Source organism: Manis pentadactyla, chromosome 2, assembly GCF_030020395.1.
Source record: "Manis pentadactyla isolate mManPen7 chromosome 2, mManPen7.hap1, whole genome shotgun sequence".
In the NCBI taxonomy this organism is placed as follows: domain Eukaryota; kingdom Metazoa; phylum Chordata; class Mammalia; order Pholidota; family Manidae; genus Manis; species Manis pentadactyla.
The window spans coordinates 79,516,287-79,529,501 of NC_080020.1; the positions used below are offsets into that span (position 1 = coordinate 79,516,287).

Below are 13,215 nucleotides of genomic sequence, written 5' to 3' on the forward strand. Positions count from 1 at the left end.
TAAAAATCTGCCTGGATGTTTGCCTTATAAGTGGAAGGCAAGAATGGCTGGTGCACAAATCAGGGAAGTTTTTACACTGTACATATAGCAATAGTACTGATGCCACCATGAAGCATATGTTGTGAGCAGCTTTTTGTGTCGTTGGAGGGCTTATATATCTATACTGTTGCCCTTGGTACTTAGGTGTTCATCCGTCCATCCAGCAAACATATATCAGATTATCTACTGCACGTGAGGTACTTTGTTAAGTACTGGGGATACTGACTGTAGTGAAGACATGGTCCTTTATTCTTACTTAGCTTAGATTCCACTAGGGGGAGCCAAATGTATAAATAATAACTGTTGAAGGTGCTGGGATCAGTCTAGTGGTGGGTGGGGTATCAGGAAGAACTGGACAAATTTGCCTCAGGATTGGTCAGGAAAAGTCCTCATAGGGAAGGTGCCCCTGAGCACGTGTTCTCTCTGAGGTACCTTATCCAGAATAATGAGGGCACGTGGACCTACTGAGCTTTTGTGTGAAGCTAACTGGAGGGCCCAAGATGAGCCTCTTGCCTGGGCCTTCAGATTCTCCCACATGTTCAATTTCACCGACCTGGTCTGGGGTAAAAAGATCCCCGCTGTGAGTTCAATGTCGATACCTCAGAGAGCAACGTACACATCGAAGCCTGCGCCAGGTGTGAGTGATGTGTAACACAGTCTTTAGAAATTATTTCTTCTTTATTGCCACATTCATATAAAAAGTTTGATATATTTGGGCTGATAAAAAGGAAGCCACACAGTGTATATAAAGAAAGTTGTAGGAAGTTAAAAAATATTTAGCTTTGGTATTTAGAAAAACAGTTGCCGATTGCTTCCTTGGTTTAATTATCCAGGTGATCAAAATTCTGGGTTTGAAACTCTTGGAAGTCCTCTGGGATAGTGTCTGCAAATAAGAACAGGCACAGGTGTTAATTGAGCTCCTTACCCCTGGAATCCCCATGTCTCTGGTACTGTGCAGGCATCCTCCAGGGGGCACTGTCAGCCTGCCCACAGCCTGCCTGTCCACAGCCTGCCTGCCCACAACCTGCCTGCACAGCCATTTTCTGCCTCAGGTTGCTTTGTGAATTGTTGGCTTAAAGCCCAGGAGTGCTCAATCATAGGCCTAAAGAAAATTAGCAGCAGAATGGATTTTGAATCTGCAATTATATTTGACCCGTATGAAAATAAAGGCTGCCTGTAAATTGAATCTGACTGAATTTCTCACTGAACCCCAAATCTTAAACTATGCAGTTAAAATTCTATGGGTCTCAAATTCCTCTTTTATCAAATAGGAAAAATGAAATAAACCTTTTACTTCAGTTACACAAGGACTATCAAGTTTTGATGAATATGTGGCCTGAGCTTTGGGGAGGGAAGTATGCTATAAACATAAAGTGATGATATTATATGATTAATTCTAGCAATAATACTGTGCAGTAAAATGAATGTACATTACCATTGCAACGATACTTGAGATTGGACCAAATGATGTTTTCTTGGGAGAAACAGAACACGCCAAGCCGGCCTCCACGCATGGTGGTGTCTATGGTGACCCCGGAGTCAGCCACCAACTCGGAGCCTTCATAAAATCTCACCCTGCAGAAAACAGAGCCTGAATGGGTCTCTGTGAAACTCAAACCAAGGTCGGAGTGAAGTGCCATCATGAGACCCAGAGGTCCCCCTTCATTCTCACAGACCTGGACTGTGCATAGCTGTCAACCCTTCCCTAAGAGATCAGCAGCTCCATGAGGTCAGGGACCATGTGGCCGTGTCCTCCCATCATCTATCTCTCTAGAGGCCTAATACAATGTTGGGCACAGAAGCAGACTCGATGGGTACTTGCTGGCGAGTTAAAGAGAAATCAATATGACCCAGAAGCAAGCGGCTTTGTGACTCCATTGCCTGTGAGTTACCTGGTCTAGATAGCTCATTTAAAAACAGCTGCTCTGCCTTAGGTCTGATACCTTTTGGTAGAGTCTCAGAGCAGTAATTCTCATCAGGAGTAACAGCCCGCCCTAACAGGGTTTAAGAAACGTGTGGAGCATTGAAGCCAGGGTAGCTGGATGGCTTAAGGCCCTGGCGAGAACAGTCAAAACCTGTCCTGCATCCCATACATTTTTGGAGTCTTCCTCCAGACATGTGGGTAGGGAAGAGCCTGTTGGTTATCTGAGCCTAGAACTCCCTTTTATGTGTGAACACCAAGTATTTTTATGCTATTTTTATATAAACTGCATTTTCCAGGGTAAATTGAGAGCTGTCGAATACTTTATTTTGTTTGAAAATCAAGAGCTGTTCACTATTTTAGAAATTCACATCACTGTTGGCAATACCATTGTAGGATTTAAGTCATCAACACAACAATCTGTATTAAAATGTCACCTGCACAGTGCTTGTAGGTATAGGTGTCCCAGCATTGACATGATTTTGTTATCAGTTATTCTCATTTCTTTAGTGTGTGGCTAGGGATCAAATTGATTTTCTAAAATTATATGTGCAGGGAGGTTATATTTTCCATGATTTCATTTTGGGACAGAAGAAGGAATGTTTCAAATATTTGTTGTAAAAAGGGGACATTTACTTAATAGAGCTGAGGACACGATCATCTTACTGTGAGACAAATAGCACATTCAACGTAATGTCTTGAAGAACAAAATATGAATTAGCCCTCATGACTTTCCCTCTTCTAGGCTGCTTTCCTGCCCTGGTCGGGAGGATGCACTCATGCCCTTCCCTAAATGTAGCACATAAGCTGGCATGGGTGTGGATGGCAAGGATTTGCATGTTCATAGCAATGGGAACGTAAGTACACTAAGTTTCAAAGCCACCCTAGCTCCTGAGAGTAGTTTTCAAAGTAGTTCTGGGGGAAAATGAGGAGATTACATTGGCTCACATGAAGGTTGGTTCAGGCTGTGTGTGGCACATGCTGGGCCTTGTGCCCATTGCTGCCATCATGGAGTTTATGGTCCAGGAGGGCAGACAACTGGAAGGGGCACATGCAGTAGGGCATGAAATATTCACCATAAGTGATCATACAGGGCCCAGAGGAACCACAGCATGTGTGTGGAAGGGACTCAGTGTGTCCACTTCAGGCTGCTCTGAGGAACATGGAGAAGGGGGATCACTGGTCCCAGTGCTGAGGCCTCCCCCCATCAGACAGTCCTGCTGCCCCCAGTCTGGCCCTAATGTCCAGGAGGTCAGTTTGAGCCTGGGTGTCTTCCTCCCACCCCTTCCCAGGAGTGGGAGCCTGAGGTGTGCCCTCAGGGACACCCTGGGTCAGGGCTGCTCAGGGTAGCGAAGGCTCTGGATGCAGAACGAGGGGGCGGGCGTGGGGCCCCCACCTACCTGATGTAGCCCACCTGGGGCCTGTGCTGTAGGAACCAGCGGTAGGACACCTTGTCCTTCCAGCCCACGTTCCTGGAGTCCTTCCACAGCAGCCGGACCTGGTCACTGGTGTCTCCCGTGTGCCACAGGGAGTTGCGGAGATGCTCCCCTGGGCCGGTCATGGACTTCACAGCCTGGAAAATGATTTGAGCATGGTTTTTTTTGAAGGCACAGACACTCCTGGGGCAGTGAATTCATGGTCACACTATGGCTGCCTTAGGTTCGGACACTTAAATGCCATTTCTGCTGAGGTAACTCCCAACCTGTTAGTAATCACAGGTGAACAGTCCAGTAATCCATTCAGTATTTTTCCTGTTATAACCCTGTTCCCCACACTCATCTGCTGAGCGCCCTGAAGTTTGCCTTTTCTCCCAGCAGGAGTGACAGGCAGCCTTGAAGCCCTCAGGTAAGTGCTGGCCCCATCGAGGAAACAGATTAGCCAACAGAGAGTGGGTGGAGCTGTCCCCGCCAAGTCTTCCCACCTCTCGGGGCCTGCTCGGGCTGATGTTCTCACCATCAGAACCACCTGGAGGTTAGCGTGTAGCTCGTGCACAGGACTGAAGGCAAGGCCCACAGCAGGCTCTAGTTTTCTCTGACTTGAACACTAGGATGAATGCATCAATTTCTTAGGGGAACACAGAATTTAAAAGGAGGGAGATGGGCCCAGAAGAAATGGAGATGAGTGATTTCAAACCATCACTACCTTAAGCTGAATGCCAGGCTCTGCAACAGCTCGGAACGGGGTGGCTTGCCAATATGTCTGCTCGGTCTGCTTCCACATGACCACATAGAAGCTGGAGCTATCTTGGTAACCAAAGATAAAGCCGGCATAGTCATCGTCTGTCTGGGTATTTACGTGGAAGGTCCCTTCAAAGTCAACTCCATTAAAAGCTGTGTATCCTGTAGAGGTCAGTAAGATTAGAAAAAGGCCACAGGACGAGCTGCCACACAAGTGTAACTGAGGCCCTGGACCTACCCACTGCCAGGCCAGGATCGCTGTTCATGGTCTGCACGATCTCCATGCCCTGCAGAGAGAGTTGAAGAGTGAAGAGCACTCCGAAAGGGGGTGCAGTAAGTGCAAGAAGCCCAGGGCCACAGGTGCCTTGGGGGAGGGGTTAGCAATGGCGACATTCACATAAAGATTGATCTGAGGAGCTGGTCTACCTTGATATGTACACAAAGCAGAATAGGAATCATTTTGCTAAAACTGTCAATTAAGCTGATTCACTAAACCCTTAATTGGAGAATATACACTTGGAATGAATGTGACTAGCTGGGTGGTGCTGGAAATCTAAGCCTCTCTGTGCTTTCCTCCGTTACACGATGAGGAGGACACGTGGGAGGCAGCCTGTTGTAGAGATGAGGGCTGTGGCTCTAGAGTCAGGCTGGGTCCCACTTCCAGCCGTCTCAGCCACCTTCCTGCAGCGCTATCAGGAGCAATCAGTACAGCTTTATGAGACTCGATCTCATTATCTGTAAAGTCAGGCTATTAAACGTGAAGGGAACAGTGCCTGCTGACAGTCAGCGCCCTCTCGCTGTTACTGTTAGAACAGCCGGTGCTGAGAGGTGAAGCTGGTGCCAGTCCTGTGACACTCACCTGGTTCAGGACCACCCAGTTGGGGTCGATCTGGGCATCCCCTTCAGGGTCCAGGACCACTGTCTGGTAGGCCCTGAAGTCGGTCAGGGTGACCTCTGCGTTCTCTGGGCAGACGTCAATCCGATCAATGACCTGGTCCTGGTCAAAGTCCGTCTCGCAGATGTCTCCCACGCCATCGCCTGAAGAGAGGGAGAGGGGCTTGACAGCGCATACACCAGCCCTGCCACTTGACATAGAAGGTTTCCAGCCCATGCTGGGAGAGGAGCCCTGGATCCAGTCAGCTCTGAGCCGGCCCCACCCTGGAGTCCTCATGGGGGGCTGGTGAACCCCGTTAGGTGTGATCCAAAAACCTTGCTGGGGACAGAGTGGAGGGCAGCTGTTCAAAACTGACCTTACAAGAAACCCTGGGTGTCCTCTGAGTGGGGTCATCAACTGGTGGATCCTAAGCCTGACTTTATACAAGCAAGTATCTATTGCATTTCCTGGACCATAACACACAGAAAGCAGGGAAGTGTTTATCATCTGAATTGCTCTAAAGACCATAACTTCTGGTGATCCTTAGGCTGACTCTGGCTCACAGGGTGTTCTGGTCAGCTGACGTGATGGTATTTAACCGTGTGAATCTGTGCGGCTGTCGATGGCCATGTCTTCGCCAGCTCACCACAGTCCTCACTACTCTGCCGGCTCATTTCTGGCTTATCTGCTTGGCTCCAGCAGTCACCTGAGTTTGTGAACCCCACCTCAGCCATCTGCTGCTGTGCCCTCCTCTCTGTCCTGCTCCTTTTTTGTGACTTCCTGGGAAAGGGGCCAACACGATGACTGAGCAACTCTCCACGTCCCTAGAGAGGGAGCACATGGCCACTTCTCTGCCCCGTGTGAGCTCATCCTAGGGCTGCTCAGAAGCTGCAAAGCAGGTTTTTTCTGAGAAGAGTCGGAGATTGGCATCTACTAGGAGTCTGCTGTCCACATAGGCTATGGCCATGCAGAGAAGCCGGGCCCTGGACACCTGGGGGAGGTGGGCCACCACATGCCTGGCCAATGGGAGCGGGGGGTTGCCTGCAGCTCTGGGCTGAGCCAGCTTACTGTTGCTATCCTCCTGGGTTGGGTTGGGAACCAGACGGCAGTTGTCCGGCCCAGGGGGCACCAGGTCCGGGATACCATCATTGTCATCGTCATCGTCACACTCGTCACCAATTCCATCCTTATCAGTGTCCAGCTGGGCACTGTTGATGACGGTGGGGCAGTTGTCTGTACTGTCCTGGTGCCCATCTCCATCACTGGGGAAGAAGGAGAGATGGTTTGTGTCACAGTTCAGCAGAGGGCAGGACGAGTGCAGTTCTCAGGAGGGAAAGTTGGGTTTGGGGTTTTAACCCTGCTCAGTTTTTAACAAACTTCTGTGGGCAGCAGGGACCATTTTATCACTTTCTCAAGCTGTTGAAATAAGATCACTTCTACTCAAGAAGATAAGGGTCGATTTTTGTGAGTGGATGTTCCTGTCAGTCTCTGAGGACTACTAGATGACCCCTGACTGAATGTGCAGAGGAACAAGGTGAGGGGCTGTGGAGCAGGTGGCTCAGCCACTCACAGGCAGGTGACCCCTCTGTGACTCAGTGTCCTCATCTATAAAATGGGAATAAAAAGCCTACATCATAGGGTTGTTATGAAGATTAAGTGATTAGAATTTTACATATTAAATTTTAATATATAGAAAAGTCCTTCTAGGTGCCTGCCTCTTAGGAAGCTCTACAATGTCTTCTTTCCTTTTACTCTTCACAATCCCTAGCCAGGAGACCCAAGAAGGATGAGATGCAAATGCCACAGGGAGAATGGCAAAGAGAATGGTGCCACCCTTTCCAAGGGGTGAGCATGAAGGCTGGGCTCAGTCCTCCTAAAGAGAAGGCTCGTTTTCTGCCTACCTGACTTTTCTTCCAGGCCTAAAGGTCACCTGATGAGGAGTCCGTCCTGTCCCCAGAGGCTCCCTGAGTTGATAGAGACCTCCCATGGCTACTCTGGATCAGCACAGAACTCCATTCTCCTGGCACCACCTACGACCTTTCCCATACTGGGAGCTGCTACATGGCTAGGATGGGACAGGGTGGGAAGCCAAGCAACAGTCCCTGCCCTTAGCCACGCTTTCTGGATGGGTCCCAGAGAAAGTGAGGCCTACTTGGACAAGCAGAAGATGGCGTGACTCAAACAGTAGAATTCCTGTGCATACAGCACGGCTGCTTTTTAAATCTTAAGATTGACCTATTTCCATTAGCAGCCATTCTATATAGCCCTGAACATTTTTACACAAAAACAAGCAGTTCCTGTCTTCCTCTCTGAGATTCAAGTTTGTGGAAATTAAAATGCAGCTGAATGAGTTATTTATTTTAGGGCAATATCTAGAGGCTGGTGAAACATTTTAGAAACTACTTGGCAATCAGAGTGCAGGATGACCTGCAACAGGGAGCACTGCTGACAGGCACCATTTAGGGAAGCTGCCAGAGGACCAGTCCCACGTTCCACCAAGAAACAGAGATAGTCTAGGTCAGACATTGTTGCTGACTTGTCTCCTGTGCTGTGCAAACAATAACAACACAGCCACCATTTTCTGTGGGTCACCTGAAGGTCAACACCATTTTCTGTGGGTCACCTGAAGGTCAGCACTGTGCTGGGAGCTTTACCTATATTATCTTTGATTTTCACTATCACCTGCAAGATGCATTAAATTTTCTGTTTTGTAGATGAAGGAATTGAGACTCAGAGATTGAGAAGTACATTTAAGTTCACTTAGCTAGGATGCATTTTGCAGCAAGGACACTGAGCACAAGGACAAAGACTGGACTCTATAGGAGCTGTCCTTGAACAAGGTTTGGCCAGAGAGCCGCTGTTGGCAGGGCAGTCTCTGGGAAGAGGTTGAGAAAGGAAGCTACATTTATTCTTGCTTTGTCTTTTAGAATCCCCTCCCTCTCTCATCCTTGTCCCACTGTCCTGTCTCTATAAGGGTTCCCTGTGCAGATGAAGGGTCTTAGCACCTTGGACTGCAGCTGCCCCCAGGGCAGAGCTGCACATGTCTGGTTTTCGTGAGGCTCCTATGGCATCTGATACAGTCCTGTGTCTTACTGTAGGACTCCATCCATGTGGGGTAGGAGGGTTGGCAAAATTCATTTGCATAGAACAATTCCACTCAAGGGAAACAATGAAAAAGTTCTAAGGACAATGAAATAGCAGTGATCTCTCAGCAAACTGACAGCTTTCTATTTTGGGAGGATGGTGAAGTTTTCTGAGCCAAAATAATGTAATACTAAAAGAGCTGATACCTATTGAGTGCTATCTATGAAACAGAATCTATAATATGTACTTTTCATAATGAACTCAATTAATAGTCACAACAGTTCTATGAGCTACATTCCATTGTCACCCCCATTTTACAGATGAGAAAATTGAGGTGCAAGTGATTTGCCAAAGTTTAGATGGTTTGTAAGTGAAGGAGCTGGGGTTTATACCTTACTAGAGTACCTAGTGGCCCCTCCTGATACTACCACCTCCTATACAAAACTCTCAGGCAGGTGTGGTGACCCTGACCAGAGGCAGGGCTGTTGTCCCACCAGCAACTCAATTTATTCGGTGAGATCCCAAAACATGGTAGAAGCAGAAAGCTTTGAAAGATACAAAGCTCTCTGGAGTTTTCACCTGGGCCTATGCAGATGGGAGATAGGCCATACCTGTCCTGATTGGTGTCACAGGAGTCCCCAACCAGATCGTTGTCCACATCGGACTGCGAAGAGAACACAACATGTTATTTATCCCTAGGCCTGCACGCACAGAATGTTCCAGAGAAGGCAGACCTGGTCCATCGTCACTGGCTCTCAGGAATTATTTCTCTGGAATTGGGGTGGTGCAAAACTGCAAAAGGACAATGCCATATTGGTGTAGGCACAAAGCTGAATTTTCAAAAAAGCCTTCCAAAATATCAAGCTACATGGATGAGCTGCCTACACACCAGATGAGCTGATTGGAAAGGGCGCTGGGGCAGCATGGTGACAGGTGGAGATGTGGAACTCGGGCACGGGTCGGAAGGGAGCCAGCCGCAGGCGTGGGGATGAGGCAGACTGATTTTGCTCTGCTTCTGCATTTTGGAATTGAGCCACAGTGGGAGTGAGTCACAGAGGGCAACAATGACTCCCCTCTCTCAGGGCTTTAAAAATACATGACACATCATGCCCAATGATCCAGACAGGAAGGGGGAGTGAGAAGGCAAGCAGCACGTCGCCGACTGAACTTAATCAGAGACATCCATACATAGGCCGTGTAGGGATTTGGGGACTAACGGGACATGAGGCTCCTGATGGTTAATTTCCATGTCACCTTTTCTTTTTAACAAAAAAACTTGTTTTGGGCATCATTAAATTCATATTATTAACCTCATAGACATGTGACCGCCTGTGAGATTAGTCCAGAGGGCCTCAGATCTCTGTGTTTTTCCTGTCACCTCCAGGCCTAATGTGCCATTTTGCCACCTCTGCTCTGTTAGGTCCATGGGGATGGTACAGAACCGAGCTGGTGGGCTCTGCTGCCTTCTTCCAGACACTGGTCTTAAATGAGTCTTTGCACAGGGGAGTTCATCCCAGAATTTGAATTGCCTTGTATCCTACTAACCTGATTTGGGTTGCTGACATCAGGACAACTGTCACAGGCATCCCCCACACCATCGCCATCCTTGTCCTGTTGGTTACGATTGGAAACTTTTGGGCAGTTGTCCAGAATGTTTTTTATTCCTACATGAGACAGGAATGCTTCCATGAGTCAGTGACACTTCTCTGTGTGTAGGTGCTGTAGCGACCAGGCCTACACACAGTGACTTCTGCCCAGAGCAGACTTCTGCTCAGAGACCGTGACCTTTTCAACAGTTATCTGGAGAGAATATCAAAGGATGGCTTCTGGGCAACTTAAAAATGAATGGTGATCTAAGGCATTTATCCACAAAGTTATAATTTGCTCAAGATATCAAGGGCTATCGCTGCAATGAGGAGGGCATGAGGGAGAGTGGGTGGGCTGACCCTCGAGAGGGAGGACCTTGTGCGTGTGATCTTGGGAACCAAGGATTTGGGCAGTGGGGTGCTGGAGCCAGGCCACCGTGCCCCCTCCCAGCTGCCTGTTTAGTCATGTCCTCTCCTGTTGGCAGCTGGAAGTCAGTGGTGGTGAGAGTGGTATTCACACCATATAAGTTGGCAAATGTTGCAACTTGGGGCTTTGTTTTGTTTTGTTTTGCTGAGCTGGCTGACCTGCACACCACTGGATCTGGGTTGTCAGACCAGCTTGTGGAAGGTGAGCTCATGTTCTGGAGAGGTATGACTATCCTGGAGTGGAATATTTGTGTTGTGTATTGGGGTGTTGTGTATTGTGTATTGGGGTAAATGTATTTCTAAAAGGATTTTCCTTCAAGACTCTGTGACATGATCTGTTTTTCAGAAACCATCAGGTCTTGCCTATTCTTTGATGACAGTCACCCAAATGTTGTGGAAGCTACACAGGGACACATGTCCTTCCTTAAGTCCTGTGAGCCTCAAGGGCTGTACTACAGGGGGTGCCATTCACAGAGACCACACACAGGGTACGGGTCCTTCAGGGGACCCGGAGCTGGACACTGCAGCTGCCCTGCCTCCACAGCTCTTTCCAGAACCAGCAGGGATGTCCCTGTCTCCTGGAAGATTCCTGATTCTCTGCGGGAAGAGCCTGACTCAGGGGCTACTGCCTGTGACCCTGCTCATGGCCCTCTCTTTCAGTTCTCCACTTCTGGAATTGTCATGTATGAAAAGGATGGTTGGAGTCGGGGAAGGTATAGTCTGGAAGACAGATGTCCCATAGAGACACAGTCCTGACAAGACACTGCTTGAGGAAATTCCTGCAAAGTTTCTGGCAATGGCATAGAGTTCAGAAACACATGGGGTTAAGTAGGGCAATGGGCTGCAGAGTCTCCTTCCACAGAATCAAGTGGCCCCTGGGCACCCCCGGTGCAGGCTGTCCATGTCAGTAATTCTATTCCTGCTTCTTACAGAGAACAAGGCAAAAGGGCAAATGAGCCTCCAACAAAGGACAAAGCAAGACAGACCCACCATCTCCATCCATGTCATCATCGCAGGCGTCTCCTTTTCCATCCCCATCAGTGTCTTTCTGGTCATTATTTAGGACATTCCGGCAGTTATCACAGGCATCCCCAAAGATATCTCTGTCACTGTTCCGTTGGTCCACGTTGTGCGTCAGGACACAGTTATCCTAGAGGGTCAAAAGGCCCATCGTTTGCTCAGCCCTCTGCAGAGCTCTGCCATGGCGTGTCCCATGGTGGGTGCCGGCCACCTCCACCCCTGCTGTCATGAGCTGTCAGAACTTGGGAGGCCCACATTTGTCAGTTTTATATTTTAAACATTTGAGAATCTTAGAATAGGAAGTTGCAGTCCTCAGGGAATGGAGGCACGGACACTAACATTTGGGATGATGACTATGAACGGCCTCACTGGTTTTCTCCCACCATCCCGGGCATGTGGCAGTTCACAGGCCCCTCCGGCACAGCAGGCACCTGCTCGTTCAGGATCCCGTCTCCATCAGCATCCTCGTCACAAGCATCTCCAACGCCATCTCTGTCTGCATCTTCTTGGCCAGAATTTGGCACATATTTGCAGTTGTCCTAAGCGAGGAAACAGCTCAGAGGGACAGCTACATCTGACATTGGTCTTTTCCTTCTTTTTTTTTTTCTTTATTGAGGTATAATTGACAATGTCCTAAGATATTTAAAGTGTATATCATGGTGATTTGATATATGTATATATTGTGGAAGGATTTCCTCACATTGCGTCAACATATCAGCTACCTCACATATTTGTTCCCTTGCTTTTTTGGTAAGAACATTTAATTTCTACTCTTCTTAACAAATTCCAGTTACACAAACAGTGTTATCAACTGTACTCAATAAGTTACACATTAGATCCTCAGACCTTATTCTACTTATAACTGAAAGATTACACCCTTTTACCAACTTCTCCTTATATCCCCCACCCTCATCTACATCTGTCCCAAGTCGTAAACTGTTTCTGACCTCAGACTGGCTGTCTGGCTTTATTGTTGATGGCTGTTTTGCCACATTTGAGATGTAGCTGCTTTCAAAATGCAACTTTAAATGGAGCCCAAGGATGTCTCCCCCATATAAGAGTGTGGCTTTGGGAGGAAAGCCACCTGCTTGTCCTCCTTACCTTCTTGCAGTTCCTGGCAGAGCATGGCAGTTCTTCATCAGGGTAACTGTCAATGTCCACATCCTTTCCACAGATGTAGCCATCACCAGCCCAGCCAACTCCACACTGTGAAGGGAAAGCCGGTCAGAGGTTGGGAAGCTGAGCCTGGTGGGAGGCTGGGGCTGACAAGAGCCTCTGCTCCCCTGTGCCCATTCCCAGTGAGGGGTCAGAGCCAGTGAGCCTTGTTGGGCAGGATTTTTAAGACTGTTAGATTGGTTTTTGATTAGTCTAATGGTTCAAAATTCAAAAGGTACAAAGGGCGATGGAGTGAAATCTCCTTCCCTCTCCCATTCCCGTGGACAGCAATCAGTGATCTGTTCTTCCACATACTTTCAGTGTTACTCTGCCCGGAGAGCAAACACCCATACATTCTTGGTCTCTTTTTGTCCTTTAACACAATTGGTAGCACACAGATACCTTGAAGTCTTAAAATCAACATTATATATTGACATTCTTTCCATACCAGTCCAGGAGGATTCATGTCATTCATTCTTCTTAATGGCCACACATATACATCAGGTGGGATTCATGTGCCTCAGTGAATTCAACCAGTCCTCTATCTGTGGCTATTGGGTTTTTAAAATCTTTTTCTACTGCAAACCATGCTGTAACAGATAATTCCAGTCCCTTTGTCACTTTGCACATGTACTAGATTCTTAGTGTGGAATTCCTGGCTCAGTTGGTACTTGTAATTTTGAGTCAACCGTCCAAACGTTCTCCATATGATTGTCCAATTTCTTCCCTCAGTGGAGAGGAATACATGAATGGCAGGAGTGGCATCTGTGGCACCTCCTTATCATTCTTGAACTCAGTCACATCTCTGAATCTAACCATCATCTAGATCGATTTCCACCGTGGGAGGAACCATCCAAGGTGCTATACCTCTATTCATAGCCTTTCTCTTTAAGAGAAGAGGGTCCCCACAAGTGCAGTGCTGGGCTGCATGCT

General features: G+C 47.9%; 1 protein-coding gene across 3 annotated transcripts in view; it reads right to left on the reverse strand.

The window, feature by feature from the left end:
* Positions 1–696: 696 nt before the first annotated feature.
* The window catches only part of THBS4 (thrombospondin 4), a 92,420-nt gene continuing 79,901 nt past the window's right edge, over positions 697–13,215 (reverse strand). For all 3 annotated transcript variants that reach the window (XM_057493946.1, XM_036914166.2, XM_057493949.1), the window contains 12 exons: positions 12,229–12,333; positions 11,559–11,666; positions 11,098–11,257; positions 9,641–9,759; positions 8,707–8,759; positions 6,080–6,273; positions 4,997–5,175; positions 4,376–4,424; positions 4,103–4,299; positions 3,361–3,533; positions 1,475–1,614; positions 697–922 (listed from right to left, as the gene is read on the reverse strand). In XM_057493946.1, coding sequence (XP_057349929.1) covers positions 861–922; positions 1,475–1,614; positions 3,361–3,533; positions 4,103–4,299; positions 4,376–4,424; positions 4,997–5,175; positions 6,080–6,273; positions 8,707–8,759; positions 9,641–9,759; positions 11,098–11,257; positions 11,559–11,666; positions 12,229–12,333 — 1,539 coding nt within the window. In that variant the 3' untranslated portion in view covers positions 697–860. The remainder of the gene's footprint in view (positions 923–1,474; positions 1,615–3,360; positions 3,534–4,102; positions 4,300–4,375; positions 4,425–4,996; positions 5,176–6,079; positions 6,274–8,706; positions 8,760–9,640; positions 9,760–11,097; positions 11,258–11,558; positions 11,667–12,228; positions 12,334–13,215) is intronic.